The sequence below is a fragment of the Pelodiscus sinensis genome, chromosome 11 (genome assembly GCF_049634645.1).
Source record: "Pelodiscus sinensis isolate JC-2024 chromosome 11, ASM4963464v1, whole genome shotgun sequence".
Taxonomy (NCBI): Eukaryota; Metazoa; Chordata; order Testudines; family Trionychidae; genus Pelodiscus; species Pelodiscus sinensis.
Window position 1 is genome coordinate 26,907,934 of NC_134721.1, and position 22,901 is coordinate 26,930,834.

A 22,901-nucleotide genomic window follows, 5' to 3' on the forward strand; every position below is an offset into this window, starting at 1 on the left:
ATGAGGGGAACGGGGGCAGAGGGTGGTGAGGGGATGGGCATCAGGGAAAGAGAGGGCAAAGGAGGTAGGGGCAGTGAGGGAAGGGGGAGGCAACAGGAGGGTGCAGGAATAAAAGAAGGTGCAAGTGCCAAGGGATTCTGGGGGTGAAGCAGAAGGGCAGACACCTTCAGGGGAGGGACCACCACCAGAGGAGAGACGAAGGGCAGGTGTGTAGAGCTAGGTGTTAGAAGAGGGGATGAGGAGGGGTCGCTCACATGATCAGAGTGGGGCTACTGGAGGAGTGGGAACAGGGAGGAGAGAAGGGCTGGTGGAAGGGGGGGGCAGGTTGCAGGAGGGCTGAGGGCTGTGAGAAGGGCAGGAGTCAGGACAGCAGAGGAGGGTGAGGAGTTGGGAGGCAGCAGGCACCAGGGGAGCTGATGGAACAAGGGGAGGAGACATGGCAACAGAGAGAAGGTAAAGGTTTAAAAATATTTATTAATAACTTGGGTGCCACAGTGGCACATCCAAACAAGCCACATGAACTCAGTACTGGTGCACAACACAAAATTCATTTTGCTCACGCGAGGAAACTCTTAGGCTATGTCTACACTGGCAGTTTCTTGCGCAAGAACATCTTGCACAAGAGTTCTTGTGCAAGAACATGTCCACACTGCCATGTGCGAGCTGTGCTTTTGCACAAGAGCATCTATGGCAGTGTGGATGCTCTCTTGCCCGAGAAAGTGCCGATGGCCATTTTAGCTATAGGGCTTTCTTGCGCAAGAAATTCGTGTTGCCTGTCTACACTGGCCTCTTGTGCAAGAACAGTTGCACAAAAGGACTTATTCCTGAGCAGGAGCATCATAGTTCTTGCGCAAGAAGCTCTGATTTCATACATGAGAACTCTGTCCCCTGCTCCCACCAGCACATTTGGGACCACATTAGTGAGGCTTGGGGGTCTTTGGAGGGTTGTTGGGGTTTTTTTGCATCTCACTTGTGTGGCCCCAACAGACTTTTCTGTGGGTCAGTGACCCCTGACTCAAAACAGGTTCCTCACCCCTCTCATAAATAGAGACAATGCTAAAACTTTGAGGTTGACATACTTTATTTAAAACTGAAGCCTGGCCAACAAGCCCCCAATTGGGGCCAAATCCCCATCTCACTGCAGCATCATAATACTCCTACACCACCTGACCCCAAAACTGTGTCCTGAGCCCATCATACTCAGAACCTTCTTGCTCTGAGTCCCTCACATATCCAGCCCAAACTCCTGCACCCTCACATCCACAAGCCCATGGCTTGCTCAGCACTCCAGCCTTCCACCTGAGCCCGACACTCCCGAGCCTGGAGCCCCCTCCCCAAGCCAACATCCCTTTCTCCTGCGTCCAAATCCCCTCCCAGAGCTTGTACTTCTCACCCCTTCCCACATCCAAATCCCTCATTCCCACCCCACACCTCCTGTCTCAACCTAGTGAGAGTGTATAAGGGCTGGGGATAGCAAGTGATGGAGAGGAGGGGAACAGAGCAGATGATGCCTCAAGGAAGGGGGGGTGGGGGTCTTGGGGAAGGAATGTGATTTTCATGCATTTGTGGGGATTTTCATGAATTGGTGGGTCCCTTCCCCCCCCCTTTTTTTTTTTGCTTGACAAACCTAGGGGTTCCTTGAAAAGCTGAAAAGGGTTCCTCGGCCAAATAAAATTGGGAAACACTGGTCTAGCAGATTAGAATCTCCCTCCGCTGGTCCGGAGTTAACTCTGGGGAGATCCCCACCTGCTTCTGTGGGGTTGCCTCTGGTGTCACATTCCCCACGGTGACTAGTTGTACTTCCCGGTCCTGCCAGGGCTTCAACAGGTTGACTTGATAAATTTGTTTGACTTTCCGGCAGCAAGGTTGGCGTACCTTATAGTTTACTTCTCTAGGACCTCAGTTACTTCATAGGGTCCCTACCACCTGGCGAGGAGCTTGCTCTCTGCTGTCGGGACGAGTACCATTACCCGCTCTCCCACCTGGAACTTCCGGACCCTTGCCCGGCGGTTATAGTAGCTCTGTTGGGTCTCTTGGGCCTTCTCTAGGTGCTCCCTCACTATAGGGATAAGCCGGGTGATCCTGTCCTTCTTTTGGAGGACATGCTCAATAATGCTGCACTCCTGGTTTGGCTGTTTCTCCCAAGCCTCTGGTGAGGTCGAGGATGCCTTGGGGGTTGCGTCCATACAATAGTTTGAAGGGAGAATATCCCATAGATGCCTGCGGGACCTCACGGATGGCAAACATGGGGTATAGAAGTAGGGCATCCCATTCTTTCCCGTCTTGGCTCATCACCTTCTGGATCATGTCCTTGAGGGTATGGTTAAAGCGCTTAATGAGGCCATCCGTCTGCGGGTGGTACACGGACATCCTCAGGGCTTGGAAATGGAGTAACACTCACAGGTCCTTCATTAACTTGGAGACAAATGGAGTACCCTGATCTGTTAAGATCTCCTTGGGCATCTGTACTCTCGAAAAGATCTGAACCGACTCCTTTGCTATGGTCTTAGAATGCGTATTCTGAAGTGGTACTGCCTCTGGGTAATGGGTGGCATAATCTACTACCACTAAGATACTCTGGTGTCCCCGAGCTGATTTCTCTAGTGGGCCAACCAGGTCCATCGTGATATGCTCAAAGGGGACCTCTTTAATAGGCAGGGGCACCAGAGGTGCTCTCAGGTGTGGCCAGGGTCCATGCAGTTGGCACTCTGGACAGGATGCACAGTATTTCCTGACCTCCATGTACACCCTAGGCCAATAGACCTTCCAAACCAGGGTTTTATCAACTCCTAGGTGTCTGCCAAACAAATGGCTGTGGGCCAGGTCCAGCACAGCTCTCCGGTGGTTCTGAGGCACCACCAGCTGTTCCACTACTGGTTCCTGGCCTGGAACAATTCAGTAGAGCAGATCCTTTTGGAGAATATAATATGGACCTGTGCCCTTGCTTCTTCCTACTATGGGGACGTCATTTACTTCCACTACTACTTTGTGCACATTCTGATGTGGGATCATTGGCCTGGTCTTGCCTAAAATTTGCAAGTGAAGCCCCTATTTGCCCAAGCTCTGGAGGGCCCTCAGCCTCTTCCATCCCTGGGGGCCTTGCTGAGCTGGGCCCAGCTTCGGGCTCACCGACCTCTTGCCTCGTCTCTCCCCCCCCCCCCCCCCCTCGCTGGTTGGCTCCGCCTTCGGTTCAACTAGAGCTGGTCTTGGGGCCAAGATTCATGTGCCCAGGCTCTTGGCAGTCCTCCTTTCCCGCGGCTTCCCAGGCTCGGAAAACGGCCTGTGAAAACTCATGGAAGGCTGGGAGTGGGCTTTCTACTTCTCCCTCCTGCCTAGGAAGTAGATTGCTAAACCCAGGGAAGTCCCGCCCAATCACGACTGGGTAGGGGAGCTTTGGGACCACACCGGCTGCCACGCTGGTGCTGTCCCCTGAATCTCTAACATCACAGGGGTGACTGGGTAATAGTTAACATCCCCGTGAACACAGGATATTCCTGTGCGCTTGGCCCGGCACAACTGGTCCTGTCCTATCAGCTGTCCTGAAACCAAGGTCACGGCCCTCCCCTAGTCCACGAGGGCTGTGGTCTCTATGCCATTCATCTTTACGTGCCGGGTGTACTGATGGGGGGACATCGCTACCCCTACCAGGGTTATCAAGTTGCAGAGGCCCTCCAAATCCCCTAGGTCACACTGCATCAGTTCCTCAATATTTGGGCATTGTGCCGCTATGTGCCCCACCTCCCCACATGCATAGCACCAATATCCTATGCAGGGTATCCCCCCTATTCCTGGGGCTACTGGGCTTCATCCCTTGCCTTTCCTTCCCTCGGTCCCCAAGTCCTTTCACAGCCTCCTGCCATTCATCTGTCTCTTTCCTCCTAGACCGGGTCCAATCTGAGGATTCTGGGAAACCGCCTCTTGGGGCAGGTGTAGGGTCAGGCCTCGGCCTCTTATTGCGCCTGACTTCTTCTCCGTGGGTTGGCAAAATATCCTTGGCTGTTTGCTGCCTCTCCACCAGGGCCACGATCTCATTGTAGGAGGAGGGGTCATTCTGGCTGAACCACGTCCGCAAGTCAGGTGGTAGTCCCCGCATATATCAATCCAGAACGATGATCTCCACAATCTTTCCTGGACTGTGGGTCTCGGGCTGCAACCACTTTTGGGTCAGGTGGATGAGGTCAAATAGCTGGGACCTCGGTGCCTTTCCCTCTTGGTATCTCCACTGATGAGCTCTGATGGCGGTTGTTACTCCAGTCCGGGCCAGGATCTCTGCCTTCAGGTGAGGGTATTCAGCTGCCATCTCCTCAGGATTATCAAAGTAGGCTTTTTGGGCCTCCCTGCTCAGGAATGGAGCCAGGATGCTAGCCCACTGGTCTCGGGGCCAGCCTTCTCGCAGGGCAGTTCTCTCAAAGGCTAAGAGGTATGCTTCCGCATCATCCTCCCTTGTCATTTTCTGAAGATAACTGCTGACGTGAAGGGACGGAGTCCCATCATGGCCATGCACCCAGGTGGTGAGAGCCTTCAGCTGCACAGTCACCTCCTGCAGGGCAGCTATGTCCTGGGCAGCCTGGTTCATTAGCAGCTGATTGGCCTCCTGCTGGGCCGCTACCTGTACCCTGGTAGCCTCCTGATGAGCAGCAGTGGCTTGTACAAGTGCCTTCACCACGTCCTCCATCTTCTTTATTGGTCAGCCTAGCCTAGCCTGACCTGAGTGGGTTCACTGCAGGGTCTCACAGCAGCAAGAACATCCCACTCCTGGAATCACATGTGGCAGGGTCAGTCTCCCTCCTGGGACCCTGATCGCTGTTCTGTCCACTGTCCCACACTTTGAGGGCTGCAGCAGGGCCCTCACCTGCAGGGTTTTTTGTCCCTGGGCCTTCCTGGCCCTTAGCATACAATATGTTGTATTGGGCTGAAGCCCTGGGCCAAAGCCCTGGGCCAGTCACAGCTGACCAGAAAGCCCTCTTCTTCTCCTGAGAGGCGGGGGTGGGGGACAAGGGAGCCATCCAACACCCCCTGCTCAACTCCTCACCTCCCCCTGTAGCCTTTAGCAAGGCTGGTGGTTCCTCCTGCTCCTCCACACTGAGTCTCCTTTCCACTGGGTTATTTTCCTCCTCTCCACGGTCCTTCTCTGTCTCAGGGAGGGTTTTTAAAAGATGCTCCGGGGCAGTCCCAATCAGCTTCACCTGGCCCTTAATTGATTTGCAGCCACCCTTTCTCAGATGCCCCTAATTAGCCAGGATTGCTGACTCTCTGCAAGAGCTGCCTCTTTCCCCTTCCATCAAGCTCTTTCACCTGCTGTATGTCCTGACTTTGAGGTCTATTTGAGGAACCACTCTTCCACTGAGTACAGCAGGCTGCTGGTCTGGGCTTGTTGTGCTTTTTCCTCCCCTACATCCCTCCCCTTTTTGGGAGGGGTATGTGTGGGGGCTACTGGGGTTGTGGCAGGCAGGCCCTGGCTACATTCTGGGCTAGGTCCCCTTTTCTCTCTGCCTGCAGGCAGCCTTTCCCCACCCTCCACCCCTCGGCTGGCTGCAGGAGCTTGTGGGGGTGGATGGGGGGCCTTTGCTGCCCTCACCCTGGTGGGGGGAGCGGGACCCCCATTTTCCATCTTTTTGGGGACTGCCTGGCCCCTTTTTTCACAGTTGCAGGCCTGGACTTCACCGTTCCTGCAGATGCTATTTCCTCTGGAGTGGAGGAGGTAAGGGGACTGCTTTACAGCAACTCCTAGGGTTCTTCCTTCCCCTCCACAAGTTTGTGGGGGGTGGGGGAGTGTTTCTGAGGGGCCTTTTGCCATCTGGGCCCCTAGGAGGCAGCTGGTACAGCTTTTGTGGGGTGCTGGGACTGGGGGGTGGTTCCCTCTGTTCCCTGCTGTCTCCCCTGCATTTCTGCTGCTGCTGTTGCTGCTCCCTCCCCAGCCTCAGGTGCTGCAGGGGCCATCTCCTTCCTTGGCCCCACTGCTTGCCTCCCTGTCCCTCACTTGGTCTGTTGGGTCCTGCAGCAGGTACAGTGAGCCTGCCACTCACGTGCCTCTGGGCACACTAGCTTCCTCCCCCCCACCCTCCCGGCGCGCGGTATCTTGCTACCCTCCTGCTTTCTTGAGTAGGCCCCTCCTCACAGCCTGCATTTTCCTCTCCTCAACCCATGTGCCCATGCCCCCCTCTGTCATCTTGTTTGACGCCTGAGCCTCCCCCTCTTCTTTAGTTACCCTTCCCACACACACCAGCCAGAGGAGCCGCTCTTACCATCCTGTGCTAGGAGCTGAATTCCTTACTCCTTCCCCTATCCCCTTCTGAATTGTCGCCCTCCACCCCACTTCCAGCCTAGTGGGGGGGCAGCGGTGAACCTCCTTCTTCCCCTCCCTCTCCCTCCTTGTTCCCTCCCCTGGTGGTTTTTTTTTTTGGTCCTCCCCTAATTGTTTGGGGTTTTTTGCCTTTCCTTCCCACCTATAACCACAATGGAGGGGTTGTCCAGTGACACCCCTGCCAGACCTTCCCCGCCCACCCCTAAAAACAACAACCCCTCTGAGGCTGCCGGGCCCCCTGTCACTATGGTAGGGTGGGCGAACATGGATGAGGACCCCGGGGCCTCTACCACTTCTGCCACGGCACCTCCAGTCACCTCTAAAGAACTTCCCCTGAAGGGTAGGAAGAGTCGGGGGACCAAAAAAGGCAAGAGCCCCGCCCGGAAGGCAAAGCCTCCTGAGGTGAGGGCTCACTCCCCGGCCACAACCCATCTGCTGGCCATGGCCTCCCCCTTCCCGCTCCCCTGTTCCTTCCACCAGCTCTGGGGGCAACGGTGTCCTGGGCCCCAGGGCGTACGCCCAGGTAGCCACCACCCCTCCACTTGCCGCCTCCCAATCCACCTCCAGGAATACCATCCCCGGCAGCCGCGGCCCCTTTCCCACCCTGACCAGGAGGCACGGGGTCCTTTGTCTCTTGGTGGCGGCCTCGCCCCACATGGAAAACTATGTGCGGGCATTGACATGCGTGGTGGGGCCTGCAGCAGTGGTGGCAGCCTCTAGGATGTTCAGGAAGGTGGTATTCTTCCTGGTGTCCGAGGCCGCTGCCCAGGAGGCGGTGGAAAGGGGTTTGGCGGTGGGGGGAGTCCACGTTCCCCTCGAGCCTTTGGAGGACCTGGGTGTACGAGTGGTTTTGTCCTCCGTTCCTCCCCAATGCCGCTCTACTGCCTTTCCTCTCCACCCTCGGAAGGCCTCTGTCAGTCCTGGGTCCCCTTCCTCTGGGCTGCGAGGAAGCACCGCATCCCGGTGCCCCCTCTGCTGGGGCTTCTCGCCCTGTTCTTTCTCCTGCTCCCTGTTCAAACCCCCTCCCAACTGAGATTCCCACCCCTCTTCCTCCTCCCCCCCATCCTTGTCTTTTCCCCAATCCCTCACCTCTTCCTCCCCCTACTTCCCTTCCTCGTTTCCCTCCTTTTCCTGATCCCCTCCCTGAACTCTTTTCCTCCCCTTACTCTGTTACTGCCGCTCCTGGGGTTGCCACGTTTAGCCCAGATGTTGGCCTCCAGGAGGTGGTTTTCGTTTCTCCTGCTCCCAGCACATCTGGGGCTGGTCTCCCTCCGCCACTGTCCTCCCAGCAGGGACCTCAGACGCCCTGCATCTCCATGTCAATGGGTCATGGGGCTCATGGAGGGGTCTGGCCCCAAGGCATTCGAGGGCCCGAGGCCCCGATGCCAGATGCGCTGAAGGGCGAGATGCGTGCTTTCTTGGAAGACATCCGTGGCTCCAAGAACAAAGTCGCTCTCGCCCTTCAGCTCTGGGGAGATTTTCATCTCGCCCTACAAACAGTAAGGGCCCTCTTGGGGGAGGGTAAAGGGACCGGGCGGCGGGAGGCCACAGCTTACCAGCGGGTCCGCAGCTTCTGTGACACCCTGCTCACTTTTGGGCACGGTCACAGTTTGCTGCGAGGCCCAATGGGGGCCACTGGCACTCCTGCCAATGAGGATCTTCCCCAGCCCTCTCGATGCCGCTGCTCATCTTTGCCACTCTAAACACCCGGGGTTGCGGGTCGGGTCTCCGTAGATGTCAGGTACTCTCCTTCTTCGGAAGGGGAGGTACTTTGTCGTATTCCTCCAGGAGACCCACGCAGCTCTGGCCGCCGAGGCTAGCTGGCAGCTGGAATGGGGGGACAGGGTTTATTTCAGCCACCTGTTGGCCCGTTAAGCCGGGGTGGCTACCCTGTTCTCCCCGAACCTGCAGCCCAAGGTGCTGGGAACTGCAGAGGTCGTGCAGGGTCGCCTGCTGCATCTCCGGGTTCGGATAGAGGGGCTGATACTAAATCTTCTCAACATCTACGCCCCATCGTCCGTCTCGGAGAGGCTCCGCTTCGATCAGCGGGCGTCTGCCTTCCTCGGCTCTTTGGATCCTCGAGAGTGCCTGGTTCTGGGTGGAGACTTCAATTGCACCCTCAAGGACCAGGACTGTATGGGGCTCGAGCAGTGCCCGGCCGCCACGACGTCCTCAGGGAGATAATAGACCATCACTCCCTAGTGGACATCTGGCGTGACCTCCACCTGGGTGAGGAAATGGTATTTACTTACGTCCAGGTGGTGGGTCGTCGGTCTTTCGACTCCCGGTTGGACCGTATTTATCTGTCTCGTCATCATCTCTTCCGGGCCCACTCCTCCAGCATTTGGCCGGCCCCGTTCTTGGACCACCATTTAGTGGCCGTGAAGGCCTCTCTTTCTTCGGAGAGGCCGGGGCCGACCTACTGGCATTTCAATAACAGCCTGCTGGAGGACGTGGGCTGCGTAGCGTCCTTCTGGGAGTTCTGGCTGGCCTGGCGCGGGTGGTGGTGCGCCGTTCCCTCAGCACGGCAGTGGTGGGATGTGGGGAAGGTGTGCACGCGGTTCTTCTGCCGGGACTACACCTGGGGGCCAGCTGGCGGAGGGATGCGGCGATAGAGCAGTTGGAACGGGAGGTTTTAGAGCTAGAGAGGCGGCTGGCCACCGGCCCCGAGGATCCACCCCTCTGCGGAGCGTACCGGGAGAAGCAGGAGGAACTCCGGGCCCTCGAGGACCTTCGAGCCTGGGGTGCCTTTGTTCGTTCTCATATCCATCTCATTCGGGAGATGGATCAAGGTTCCCACTTCTTCTATGCCCTGGAGAAAAAGAGGGGGGCTAAAAGACACATAGTCTGCCTTCTGGCAGAGGACCGCACCCCCCTCACAGATCCGGTGGAGATTCGCGAGAGGGCTCGTGCCTTCTACGCCTCTCTCTTCTCCCCAGATCCGACTGACACCGACGCCCACAGGGTTCTCTGGAACGAACTTCCGACGGTCAGCGTGGGCGACCGGGACCGGCTAGAGCTGCCTCTCTCCCTGGCCGAGTTCTCGGAAGCCCTCCATCTCATGCCCACCAATAAATCCCCGGTCATGGACGGGCTGACCATGGAGTTCTACCACGTGTTCTGGGACATCCTCGGCCCGGACCTTGCTAGCGTCTGGGCCAAGTCCTTGGAGAGCGGGGTCCTCCCTTTATTGTGCAGGTGAGCTGTGCTTGCCTTGCTGCTCAAGAAGGGGGACCTCCACGATCTGAGGAATTGGCGTCCCGTCTTGCTTCTCAGCATGGACTATAAAATTGTTCGACCATTGGACCACGGGTATCTCCTGGGCACTCTGCGGGCCTTCAGCTTTGGGTCCAGCTTTGTGGGCTTTCTCCAGGTACTGTACGCTTCTGCAGAGTGTTTGGTCAAGCTCAACTGTACCCTGACCGCACCCATCAGCTTTGGGTGGGGAGTACATCAAGGCTGCCCTCTGTCAGGCCAACTGCATACTCTGGCCATCGAGCCCTTTCTCCGTCTCCTTTGCAAGAGGTTGATGGGGTTGGTGCTCCGTGAGCTGGAGATGTGGCTGGTTCTGTTGGCGTATGCCGACGACATGCTCCTCGTGGTCCAGGACCCAGGAGACCTGGCGCGGGTGAAGGCCTGCCAAGCCATCTACTCAGCGGCCTCCTCCGCCTGGGTCAACTGGGTCAAGAGCTCTGGCCTGGTGGTAGGGTCCGGGTGGCAGGCGAGCTCCCTCCCACCCTTGCTTCAGGCCATCAGGTGGAGTGCGGGTCTGCTGCTCTATCTCAGCGTTTTTCTCTCTGCCACGCATCCCTCTTCGCCGGAGAACTGGCAAGGTTTAGAGTCCGGGGTGGCTGAGCTATTGCGGAGATGGACAGGACTGCTCCAGTGCTTCTCCCTGCATGGGAGGGTACTGATGCTTAATCAACTAATCCTGTCCATGCTCTGGCACCGTCTCAACACCCTGGTCCCGCCCCCAGGTTTCCTGGATCAGATCCAGCAGCTGCTGCTGCAATTCTTCTGGCCAGGACTGCATTGGGTCTCTGCAGGGGTTCTCCATCTTCCCCTGGAGGAGGGAGGGCAGGGTCTGACGTGTTTGTGCATGTGGGTTCGTGTTCTCCACCTCCAGGCCCTGCAGAGGCTCCTATTTGATGCAGGTAGTCCGGCGTGGTGTACGCTGGCGCACGCTTTCCTTCGCCACTTCCGAGGGCTCCGATATGACCGGCAGCTCCTTTATTTGAGAGGTCTTCTGCGAGACTTCTCCAAGCTGCCGGCCTTCTACCAGGATGTCCTCCGGGCCTGGAAACTGCTAGAGGCAACCAGGTCCTTGGGAGCCACCGTGGGGGCAGACCTCCTTGCAGAGCCCCTGCGACACAATCCCCATCTACGTGTGCAAGCCGCGAAGTCCTCCTTGTTGCGCTGGAGGTTGGTCCTGGCAGAAGTGACAAGGATCAGAGACCTCCTGGACTATGACCGGGGAGACTGGGTGGATCCTCGGGCGCTCGCCCAGCGCATGGGGCTCTCCACCCTACGTACTCCCCAGCTCATACTTTATCTCGACATGGTCCTGCGAGAGGGTGCACGCTGCCCGCCCCTCACCCCCAGCCTGCCCGATCTATCCATTGGCCCTAAGCCCCGCGTACCTCCCCGACTGCCTCCCCTTCGTCACCTGAACCAGCTGCACACGTTGCAGCCAGTTTCCTTTCGAACCGTGCCAAAGAGTCACCTGTACACGCTCGTGCTTCACACGCTCCACTTCCCCACCCTCATGTCCCGCCCAGACACCAAGTGGCGGAACCTCCTACCACCAATAGAGGGTGGAGAGCCCCAGCGGGACAGTCTCTATTTCACCTTGGTTCCGCGGCCCACCGGGGACATCAGCTGGAGAATCCTGCACGGAGCTGTGAGCACGGGCGTGTATTTGGCACAGTTCACCCGCATTCCCGACACTTGCCCCTTCTGTGGCGAGAGAGAGAATCTGGCGCATGTGTACCTCGGGTGCACCAGGTTACAGCCCCTCTTTCGGCCCCTCCAGAACCTTTTGTTGAGGTTCTGGGTCCACTTCTCCCCTCACCTGTTAATTTATGCACACACCATCCAAGGCCCCACAAAGTCACGGGACCTCCTGGTCAACTTCCTCCTGGCTACCGCCAAGATGGTAATTTATAAGACCAGGGAGCAGAGGTTGGCCGAGGGAGGGGCCTGCGACTGTGGGGCCTATTTCCGTTCCTGCATCCGCTCACGTATCCAGGCAGAGTTCCACTGGGCGGCGTCCGCTGGCTCTCTCGAGACCTTCAAGGGGCAGTGGGCACTGTCCGGCGTTCTCTGCTCGGTGTCCCCATCCGCTTCCCTTGGTTTAGCTCTTTGACCTACACACCCGTCCCTGTTTTCCTTTTATTTGTCCCAAGTAATTACTTGGTTTCCTGGGCTCAGTAGAGTTTTCTACCGTCATAGGCTGGGGGGAGATCCTTTAGATGTGGATGGGCTAACGCCCGCCCACCTCCCGGATTCCAATGGGCACAGTACCTACATCTTGTGTTGTTATTCTTGTACTTATTTTAACTTAATTGTCCTTTTGTGTTTCTGTTAGAATGTTCAAACAATACATTCTTGGCTAGCTGGAGGGGCCACCGCTGTAACTCTTGACACTGAACTTGCTGACCATGTCATAGCTTGGGCCTCATCTACACTGAAGAGAGCAATCCTGGCCAACTTGGAAGGTCCAAAAGAACATTTTGAAAGATATGGTAAGTAACCTAAGTCTGTATTTTATAGGAGAATGTTATTACTTGAAGTGAATTTGGTGAAATACTCTACTTTTATGTTCATGCATTGTGCTTTCAATGTGATTGTTACATTACAGTTGAAAGGTATGGTTGGCTTGTAGATGGTACAGCAGACACACGAATAGAGAGCTTTGAAGCAGAAGATCACAGTTTTGATGAATATACTGCTGTAAGTTTTAATTCTACATTTTGTATCTGAAATAATTAAATAATTACATAATAATTAAAAACTGAATTGAGAAAAACAAGTGACAGCAATTTACTCATAAAAACATTTTTGAGTATCCACAAGTGAAATTTTTTCAGAATAAATTTGGTTATCAGAATAAAGTATTACTTTTTAAAGCTTCTTAAAATAATTTATACATCTTATTCTTTTTTTTTTTTGCAATTTAATATGTATAAATGTCATTTTGAAGTTTATAGATGAGTTCCACAGTCTTGCTAAGGAAATAATGAGTTTGCCACTACTAGCTCATTTCCCTATGGTGCGTTTGGACTGTGATGATTTGAAACAGGGTTTGACTGATAAAGCAAAAAGCTTTGCAAATGAACTATTGGAGAAAATAGCTACTAAACACAGAAAGGAAAATGAAAAGTGAGTACACTTTCTTGTTATATATCACTTCTTTCTTGGAAAAGTCTGTTATGTAACATAGTTGCATTTGGGTTGTATAGACATTGTATAAATATATACAATACTTTGCACCCTTGATTAACCAAAACTCCTGGTTAACTCAAAGTCTGTAGTATCTCAGGGGAGTTGTGTTGGTTCATGTGTCTTCGCTGGACTTCAGGCCCTAATTCTAGCACTAGCCCAACCTTTCCATCAGAGCTGGTAGGCTCAAATGTCTATGTATTAATTTTTTTTTTCAACAGGTATATAACACATGCTTTAAGAGTTACTAAAAGAGTAAAAGTAAAGACACTTGTATGCCTTTTACAGTTAATTGGGCAAATTCACTGTCACATGGAATTCATGAAGTTATAGCAGGGATAAACTGGTCCCAGTGATTTAAAGAGATAATTTGAACTACAGTTCCAGGAATGCTTGGTAGTTGTCATAAGTGTAATGTTGGTTTTATGGCCTAGTTAGAAGCCACGCTAAAAAACCTATTAAACTTTGACACATTATTTTACAGGATATGCAAGGAATTTGAAACAGTTAAAAAACGTGCATTGAAAGTTCCTGAGACCACAGAAGAAATGATGGAAACAATAGCTTATGTAGAAAAGGCAAAAACCACAGGTATTCAGGAACTGCTCGTTGGGATCAAGGTAAATGCCTAAATTTCTTCTGGCTTAAACCCTTCACCAAACAGTGCCATACACTGGGGAGTTTCTGTGGAGCTGGGGTCAAAAATTTACTGTAACAAAGATGCTACTCCACTGTTGCTGCTCCAGCCACCATGCTAAACTGTCCTCCTTACTCTTTGAGTCCTTCTCACATGTGAGACGGAGCTGGTAACTGTGCAATGGTAAGACCACTGTGCAATGCCTTGCATAGCATGTATTTATATGCATTTAGGCATTGTCAAAATATACAATAAATAAAATGGAGATATACCTATCTCATAGCTGGAAGGGACCTCAAGAGGTCATCAAGTCCAGTCCCCTGCCCTCACGGCAGGACCAAGTACCATCCCTGACAGATTTGCCCCAGATCCCTAAATGGCCCCCTCAAGGATTGAGCTCGCAACCCCGGGTTTAAGCAGGCTAATGCTCAAATCACTGAGCTATCCCTCCCTCCTATATTGTACCCATGATCAACCAAAAGCCCAAGGATATAATGGTGTAGTTGATTAACCGATAAGCAAAAGCTTTTCAGGTAATGCTATAGACTACACGCATTCCCCCTGCTAGTAAATTTTTTAGTAGTCTGTAAAAATTGTAGATAATGAATATGCAAATAAAATGTTACTGGTCCGCCAAAAGTTTATGAATGGGTTTGCCAGTCTGCGGCATAGAAAAGGTTGGGAACCACTACTTTGGGGGGATAGGATTATAATTCAAAAAGATCTGGATGAATTGGAGAAATGGTCTGAGGAATAGGGTGAAATTCAGTAAGAACAAATGCAAAGTCCTCCACTTACAAAATAGGAAATGACGGCCTAGGAGGGAGTACTGCAGAAAGGGATCTAGGGGTTAGAGTGGACCACAAACTAAATAGGAATCAACAGTGTGAAACATGCAAAAAAAGCAAACATAATTCTGGGGTGTATTAGCAGGAGTGTTGTAAGCAAAACACAAGAAGTAATTTACTCTGTTCTATGCTGATTAGGCCTCATTTGGAGTACAGTGTCCAGTTCTGGGAACTGCATTTCAGGAAAGATATGGATAAATTGGAGACGGACCACAGTAGAGCAACACAAATTATTAAAGGACTAGAAAACATAATCTATGAGGAAAGGCTGAAAGAACTGGGTTTGTTTAGTTTGGAAAAGAGAAAACTGAGAGGGAACATAACTGCTTTCAAGTACCTAAAAGATTGTTACAAGGAGGAAGGAGAAAAATGTATTCTCTTTAACCTCTGATGATAAGCCAAGAAGCAATGAACTTAAATTGCAGCTAGAGAGATTTAAGTTGGACAATAGTAAAAGCTTCCTAACCGTCAGGGTGGTTAAGCATTGGAATAAATTGCCAAGAAAGGGTTGTGATTAACCAACCTGCTTTAATATCAGAAGAGGATATCTATTTTTTTTTATCGAAGTCACAAAGATATGCTCCATAATCATTAGATCCACTACATTGAATGCTAGAAGATCGAACTCTGGAGGGTCAGTCTTCTTACTAGTGTAGACATTCCCTTACTACAGGCAGTCCCCGGGTTATGTACAAGATAGGGACTGTAAGTTTGTTCTTAAATTGAATCTGTATGTAAGTCGGAACTGGCATCCAGATTCAGCCGCTGCTGAAACTGACCTGCGGCTGACTACAGGAAGCCCGAGGCAGAGTTGCTCTGCCCCGGGCTTCCTGGAATCAGCCTCTGATCAGTTTCAACAGGCTGAATCTGGAAGCCAGTTCCTACTTACATACAGATTCAACTTAAGAAACCCAGGCATCCCCAAGTCAGCTGCTGCTGAAACTGACCAGCAGCGGCTGAATCAGGACGCCTGGGGCAGAGCAGCTGGGGTGCTGCTGGGTTGGTCCAGTAGCGCCCAGAGTGGCGCTGCGGGACCAACCGGCAGCGCCCCAGCTGCTCTGCCCCAGGCGTCCGGAGAAAAGCCGGGTCTGCTGGGGGGGGGGTGGGGGAGGCGTACTAGCTATGCTCCCCCACCCCCCCAGCAGACCAGGGAGACGCGGGCGGCGGACCGAGAAGCACCGCGGTCCCGCCGTCCGGGTCCTCCGTGGCTTTGCTCCACGTCTCCCTGGTCTGCTGGAGACCAGCAGACCAGGGAGACGGGGAGCAAACCCGGGGAGCATGCGGGCAGCGGACAGTCCAGACGCGCCGCGGCTGTCCCGCTGCCGGCGTCCTCAGAGGCTTTGCTCCCCGTCTCCCTGGTCTGCTGGTCTCCAGAAGACCAGGGAGACAGGGAGCAAACCCCGTTCGTAACTGCGGATCCGCCTGTATTTATTTTTGGAGGAAAAATAAGAAATATAATATTGAAAATTGGGTGAGAAAGGAAATTAAAACAAACTACAGCTCCACACTAGTCCTAAAATCTCAGAGGATGAGTGGCTCTTTGATTTGTTCCGTACTCTGGCTCAAGGTGATGTGTGATCATATTTTCCACTTTGATGTGGACTCCATATATGACACACAAAATGTATGCTACAGTTTGAGCATATGTGCTAAGTAGAAGGCTTTTCTCACAGAATATATAAGAGAAATTTACACATTAAGGGAGGGATACATTTGAATTAGAGATGTTAAATTTAGTTTAATCAATTAATCGACTAGTCGATGGAATTTCCATTGACTAGTCGATTAGTTGATAAGCGGGGAAGCCACAGCTCTGCCTTTTAAATGTATTTAGAGCCAGAAGGTTCTGAATACATTTTAAAAAGCTGAAGCGCAGTGTGGGGGACCCCGTGCAAGCTGGGACAGCTGTTTTCTGGCTTTCACCATTTCCCCTGCACTGCACTTCTGCTTTTTAAATGTATTAAGAGCCTGTTGGCTCTTAATACATTTTACAAGCAGAGGTGCAGCGTCTGAGACTGGGCATGAGCTGGGAATCAGCTGATTCTTCTTTGAATGATTGCTTATGTGCATTCCAATATAGGTTTGTGCGTGCAGCGTGCACGCACCATTGGAGACTTCCCTCAGCACTACTCTTAGGGATAGCAGGGAGCCCCCTGGAGTGGCGCCAATATATCGGCCCATATATACCCCTGTTGGCCCCCTCACCTACTCACTTGTTGGAACAACCCTCAGCTCATCTGCAAGTCATTCTCTTCGCTGTTCTTCTCCTTTGTTAACAATCTTCTCTTAAGTACCTGTTAATTTAGTTAAAGACTTTAAGCCCTGCAAGAAGTGCAGTAAGTCTATGCAGTGTGGTGACCCACACTCATCATGTTTGAAGTGCCTGGGAGAATTGCACATTACAGATGCATTCAAGATTTGTAAGGCATTTAAGCCCAGGACCAAATGAGAGCATGAGTTGCGACTTAAGGCGCTCCTGATGGAGGTGGCACTCCAGCCGGCACCGGCTCCAGTACCGGCACCGGACTCGGCACTGAGGTCCAACAGCGCACCAACCTCGGTTCATGACAGCTCCACATACCGTGCCTTCCCAGTACCGCACTGGGCCAGATGTTGCTTCCAGTCTCTGGTACCGATACGTAAGAGGAGGCCTAATAGGAGTCGGTCTCCGCCCAGGCACACGCCCTCTGTGTGCTCCTCGGTGGGGCATGCAGCACCAGCCAGTCCAGAGCCCCGGCCTTCTAGGTCAGGTGACTACTCTTCCCACCAGAGGAATGTGAGTCCTTCAGAGGACCTCCCAGACCCGTCTTCCCCGGAGGGTCTGGAGGCAGCAAGAGTCCTTGTAGACTCGCTTCTCCCTTCCCTCTGCCAACTCCAGCACCCTCAAGACAGCACGGGGATGCCCGGTACTGCTCCCCTCCTAGGGTGCCTGGTGAAATGGTGCACGACGTGCAGCAGAGCCATGTGGTACAGGGAACACCTCCCCCGGAACCAGCTACTGTCACACTGGTGCAACACCAGATCCAGCACCGGACGCGACGTGGATTACCCGCTCGGCACCACTACCGGCTCTCGGTAAAACTGCACCTACCGTCAGGGATCCCGTCTCAGCCATGCCTCCTCTTCCACCTTGGCACTGTGGCAAGCCGGAAGCCATGTCTCAGCACGCCGCAGGACAATCGTCATTGGCACCGCCATGGTCCACCTTGGAATACTCCTCCGATTCCGACGCGGAGTCTGCATAGTCTTCACGGGTCTCTTGGTCCCATTCACAACACTGCTCCCACTCCCGGCACTGGTCCTGGCACCGTACTTCTCCACATAGGTACCAGTATCAGTGGGCTCAGCCGATCCCTGTACTGATGGTCCAGCAGACGTGGCCGCCCCAGCCACCTGGACAGTAGCCTTTTTGGACCCCCTGGGCCTACCATCAGGGCCAGGGTGTGAACCCTCCTAGACCGGCTTCTGTCACATCAGGTCCATGAGTACCTCCATCAGCGACTCCTTTGGTCCGGTCCCTCATGTCATCCCACTCGCTACCTCCGGACCAGCCAATCTCTCCCCCCTTCCTCCCTGGCCATTTTGGATGATCCAGGCTGTACAGACGCCCCTATGGGCAATATGGCAAAGGGGTCATTGTCCTTCTCCCCCGATGAGGCTCTGGCCAACTGCACCTTCCATGGATGCCAGGACCCACTAAGACCACCTCCACCACTTCACCCAAAGTCTGGGAGTCCAAGCAGACAAGGTCTCTGGGGACTTGGACCCAACCGTCGACATATTGCATGCAGACACTCCCTCCAGGGTGGCATTGCTGATCAACAAGACGGTAGCCAAGATCTTGGCAGCCTTGTGGTAAACCCCGGCATCCATCCCGCCCACCGATAAGCAGGCGGAACGGAGGTATTTTGTCCCCCGGGAGAGTAATGAACACCTCTTCTCCCTCCCTCCCCCGGGTTACTTAGTAGTTCAGGCAGTCAACCAGAGGGAGAAGCAGGGACAGCCTGTGGCCACTCCTAAGAACAGGGAGGCTAAAAAGACCGACTTCGTGGGTCGAAAAGTCTATGCTTCCGGGGGCATCCAATACTGAATTGCCAACCAACAAGTCTTTCTGTCCAGATACGCCTACAACACCTAGGCATCAGTGGACAAGTTTACAGACTTGCTTCCCAGAGATTCCTGTGCGGAGTATAAGGCCCTTCAGGAGGAGGGGAGAGTAATTTCCAGGATGGTGCTATAAGTAGCGCTCGATGTGGCTTCTCGAGTCATGGCCACCGGAGTGCTCCTGCATCGTAGTTCGTGGCTCCAGGGCTCCAGAGTGCCGCAGGAAGTCCAAAACACCTTGCAGGACCTCCCTTTTGAAGGCATGTCACTCCTCTGAGCAAACTGACCAGTGGCTCCTGAAGGACACGAGAGCCATATTAAGGTCCTTGGGCCTACACATACCTGCCACCCAGAGGCAGTCATATATCAACAGGACTGTTCCTAGACTGCCTCCACAGGCCCACGTCCCGACTTTACCTGACGTAGGGGCAGGGGTAATAATGGCAGGAATAAGCTCCGCCCTCACCCAGCCCCGGATTCTAACCAGGGCTCCCCCACTAAGCCCTTAGGCCCCAACAGGGGTTTTGACAGGACCCCCGAGGGCTCCTTACCAGTCTCCCTGTTATCCTTCCGGGACCGTTTATCCCGTTTCCTCCCGGCATGGCGGTCTGTTACATTGGACCGATGGGTTCTGGGGATAATGGAAATGGGTTATGTAATCCCTTTCCACTCGCCCCCTCCTTCCCAACCTCCTACCTCATCCCTTTTTAGGGACCCCTCTCATGAGCCTGTTACAGGAGGAGGCTCACCACCTTCTCACCTTGGAGGTCCTAGAACGAGTTTCCTGCAAATTTCAAGACAGGGTTTTTTATTGTCTCTACTTTCTGGTCCCAAAAGCAAAAGGGGGCCTTCGCCCAATCATGGACCTCCGAGCTCTAAACCTCTTTATCGTCAAGACAAAATTCAAAATGGTGACTCTGGCGTCCACCATTCCTTTCCTAGCCCCCGGAGACTGGTACGCTGCCCTCGATGTAAAAGATGCTTATTTTTATGTTTCAATCGCCCCCTTCCACCAAAGTTTTCTGCAATTCACTGTGGGCCAGGATCACTACCAATTCACGGCCCTTCCCTTTGGTATTTCTATGGCCCCTCGGGTCTTCACCAAATGTATGGCAGTGGTGGCTGCCGAGCTCAGAAAAAGGGGAGTCCAAGTGTTCCCTTATTTGGACGATTGGCACCTCCTAGGGGAATTGGAAACCCAGGTGAGAGACCACATCAACATAGTCCGTGAACTTTTTCAAGAACTAAGTCTTCTTTTAAACCTGGACAAATCCACCTTAACTCCTACCCAGACAATAGAATTCGTGGGTGCTACCCTGGATTCCTGGTCTCAGAGAGCTTCTCTACCCAGCTCCCGCTTTCTTATGCTACAGTCGGCAGTCAGATCACTTCAGAACTTTCCAGTGACCACCGCCTGGGCTTGCATGCATTTGTTGGGCCTCATGGCCTCCTGCACTTATGTAGTGCAACACGCCAGGCTGTGCATGCGCCCGCTGCAGACGTGGCTATCGGAAGTCCACAATCCAGCCGTCCACTCCTGGGACAGAGTGTTAACCATCCCCACCCCTATCCTCCTTGTGCTGGAGTGGTGGACCCATCTAGTGGAAGTCTGCGCAGGGGTCCCATTCTCCTGGCCAGTCCTGTCCATCTGACTGGTCACAGATGCGTCAGAAATGGGTTGAGGAGCCCACCTGGGAGACCTGCACACTCAAGGTACGTGGTCTCCCCGTGAAACCTCCCTGCATATCAACGTCAGGGAATCCAGGGTGGTCCAACTGGCTTGTGTGGCTTTCCTTCTCCGCCTGACGAGCAAGCCTGTCCTCATCCTGTCAGACAACATGACGGTGGTGTATATAAACAAGCAGGGCTGGGCTTGTTCACCTCGCCTATGCTCAGAGGCGATCAGCCTATGGAAACTCTGTATTGGGGCGGCTACCCACCTGATGGCCTCCTATCTCCTGGGTTCACAGAACGTCCTGGCGGACAGACTGAGCAGATCGCTTGTGAGTTCCGAGTGGTCCCTGCATTGGGACATTGCCCAATCCATCTTCCACGTGTAGGGATTTCCCCACCTGGATCTGTTTGCCACAGGGCAGAACTGGAAGTGCCCCCACTACTGCTCCCTCATGGGACAGGGATAGGGTTCTTAGGGGTCTCTCGCCGCCTCCACTGGCCGCAAGGCCTGCTGTACACCTTCCCGCCCTTCCCACTAGTTCACAGGGTCCTTTTGAAAGTGTGAGAGTCCAGGGCATCATTAATTCTAATCGCCCCAGTGTGGCCCAGGCAACACTGGTTTTCGACCCTCCTCAACCTCTCATGCGAGGGGCCCATAACCTTCCCACTAGTCCCGGACCAGATATCACAGGATTCGGGCAGGCTTTACCACCCAAACCTATGGTCCCTCCATTTGACAGTGTGGAAGCTCCATGGTTAATGGCAGAGGAACTCCAGTGCTCTCAATGAGTTCAAGAAGTCCTTCTGGGTAGCAGAAAACCTTCCACTACAACCATGTACCTTGCTAAGTGGAAGCGGTTTTGCTGTTGGGCTTCTCAAAAGGGGGTGCACCCGAGGTGGGCACCAGTCCACCTGATTCTGGATTACCTGCTGGACCCTAGGCTCCAGCATCTCTCTTCCTCCTCCATTAAGGTTCACTTAGAGGCCATCTCGGCCTTCCACCCAGGGAAAGGGGGTAAAACGCTATTTGCCAACCCAATGATCAACAGGTTCCTAAAAGGCATAGACAGGCTCTATCCTCATGTCCGGCAACCAGTTCCCCAGTGGGACCTAAGCTTGGGGCCCCTGTTAAAACAGCTAGTCACTTGTTCACTCCTTTACCTATCGTATAAGGTAACCCTCCTAGTTGCTATCACATCCGCGAGGCGTGTGTCTGAGCTTAGGGCGCTGACATCAGATCCCCCAACACAGTATTTTTTAAGGACAAGGTTCGGACCCGCCCTCACCCAGTCTTTGCCGAAGGTCATTTCTGCATTCTACACTTTCCAGGATATTTTTCTACCAGTTTTTTACCCGAAACCGCATGCATCGGGGAAAGAGCAAGCGTTACACACGTCTTTATTAAACTTCATCCTATTTACCTCAGACCAGTTGATAAGCTTATGCTTATTGGATAGTTGACTAGTCGCTTACATCCCTAACATGAATATCTTATGTTTTTCTAATAGATTTCAAATTTTTTAACTTTGAACTTCATTGGCTTAAAAGAAACTACACCACAATGTGTAATTTTATATTACCTATATTACTTTAATATCCTTAAAGGAGAGATCAAGAAGCATAGTACCCAGCAACTGAGATCTGATCGCTGTAGGGAAAAAAGTTTCAGAGAAGACACATGCCAAGATTCTACGTATGATCTTTTAATGTTACATTGCTTTGAAAAATACTGAGAGATCAATTCCTTGATCATTTATATTTCCGAATTGAAATTTGGGACACCCACTGGAGTCAATAAGAGTTTTGGCAATGACATCAGAGGGGCCAGAATTTCATCATTAGAGCACATCTACACAGCAGGGCCAAAGCTGAATTAAACTATTAAGTCAATTGCATAGCTTAAATAAAATAGCTTAACTTGGCTTTTGGCACAGCAGGAAGCCAAAGGAAAAACACTCTTCCTTCGACTTCCCTTACTTCTCATAAAATGAATGTTACAGGAGTAAGAGTAAGAAGTCCTCCAACTCAACATTATTTTGAAATAATGGCTTGCAGTGTAGATACGCTTTTTGTTATTTTGGAATAACGCTAGTACCCTTAGATGTGTAGATGTACCCTTAGATCAGAATAATGAGGAACAAGAGATTAAGGATCTGAATTCACTGTTTTACTTTCATAAATATTTTCCATTATCCTATTCTATACTTCAAGCAAATGTGGAATCTCTTTTATAGGAATGCCAAAGGCGAATGAATTACCTTTTAGATGTTTACATATTTGCTCCTGAAGATCTGGCTCTGAATGCAACAGTGCTACTGTGGCCTCAGAAGATTAACCCCATCTTCGATGAACATGATGATGTAAAGATATTTTCTTTGTACATTATATATTCTAATTTGTTAAACCTTGTGTTACAATCCTCCTTAAGAAGTGGGCGTACCATGGTTTTATATAGAGGCAATAAGTTATTTTCTGTCTTATTCTCTATCCCTTTTTTAATGATTCCTAACATTCTATTTGCTTTTTGACTGCCACTGCACACTGAGTGGATGTTTTCAGAGAATTCTCCACAATGACTCCAAGATGTCTCTCTTGAGTAGTTATAGCCAAATTAGTCCCCATCATATTATGTAGTTGGAATTATTTTTTCCAATGTGTATTACTTTACATTTATCAACATTAAATTTCATTTGCCATTTTGTTGCCCATACGTCCATCCTCTCCTCCTGACTAGAACGTAGAGCATTTCTATTGATAGAACCTCTCCTATGTCTGTATTTGAATAATTTGTTTTAACTGCTGAGAATTGCTGTCCTGTCCAAATGTGTGTAATAACATTCATTATAAGGCACTCAAATAGTATGGTACCAGATTTATGTATTCATAATAAGTG

The 22,901-nt window shown here is 52.2% G+C and overlaps 1 protein-coding gene across 2 annotated transcripts in view; it reads left to right on the forward strand.

Annotated features, from left to right (window-relative positions):
* Positions 1-22,901, forward strand: part of DNAH12 (dynein axonemal heavy chain 12) — a 235,540-nt gene that overhangs the window by 40,674 nt on the left and 171,965 nt on the right. For both annotated transcript variants that reach the window (XM_025188576.2, XM_014577420.3), the window contains exons 10-14: positions 11,892-12,048; positions 12,165-12,256; positions 12,507-12,685; positions 13,230-13,365; positions 22,243-22,368. In XM_025188576.2, the coding sequence (XP_025044361.2) occupies positions 11,892-12,048; positions 12,165-12,256; positions 12,507-12,685; positions 13,230-13,365; positions 22,243-22,368 (690 nt within the window). The remainder of the gene's footprint in view (positions 1-11,891; positions 12,049-12,164; positions 12,257-12,506; positions 12,686-13,229; positions 13,366-22,242; positions 22,369-22,901) is intronic.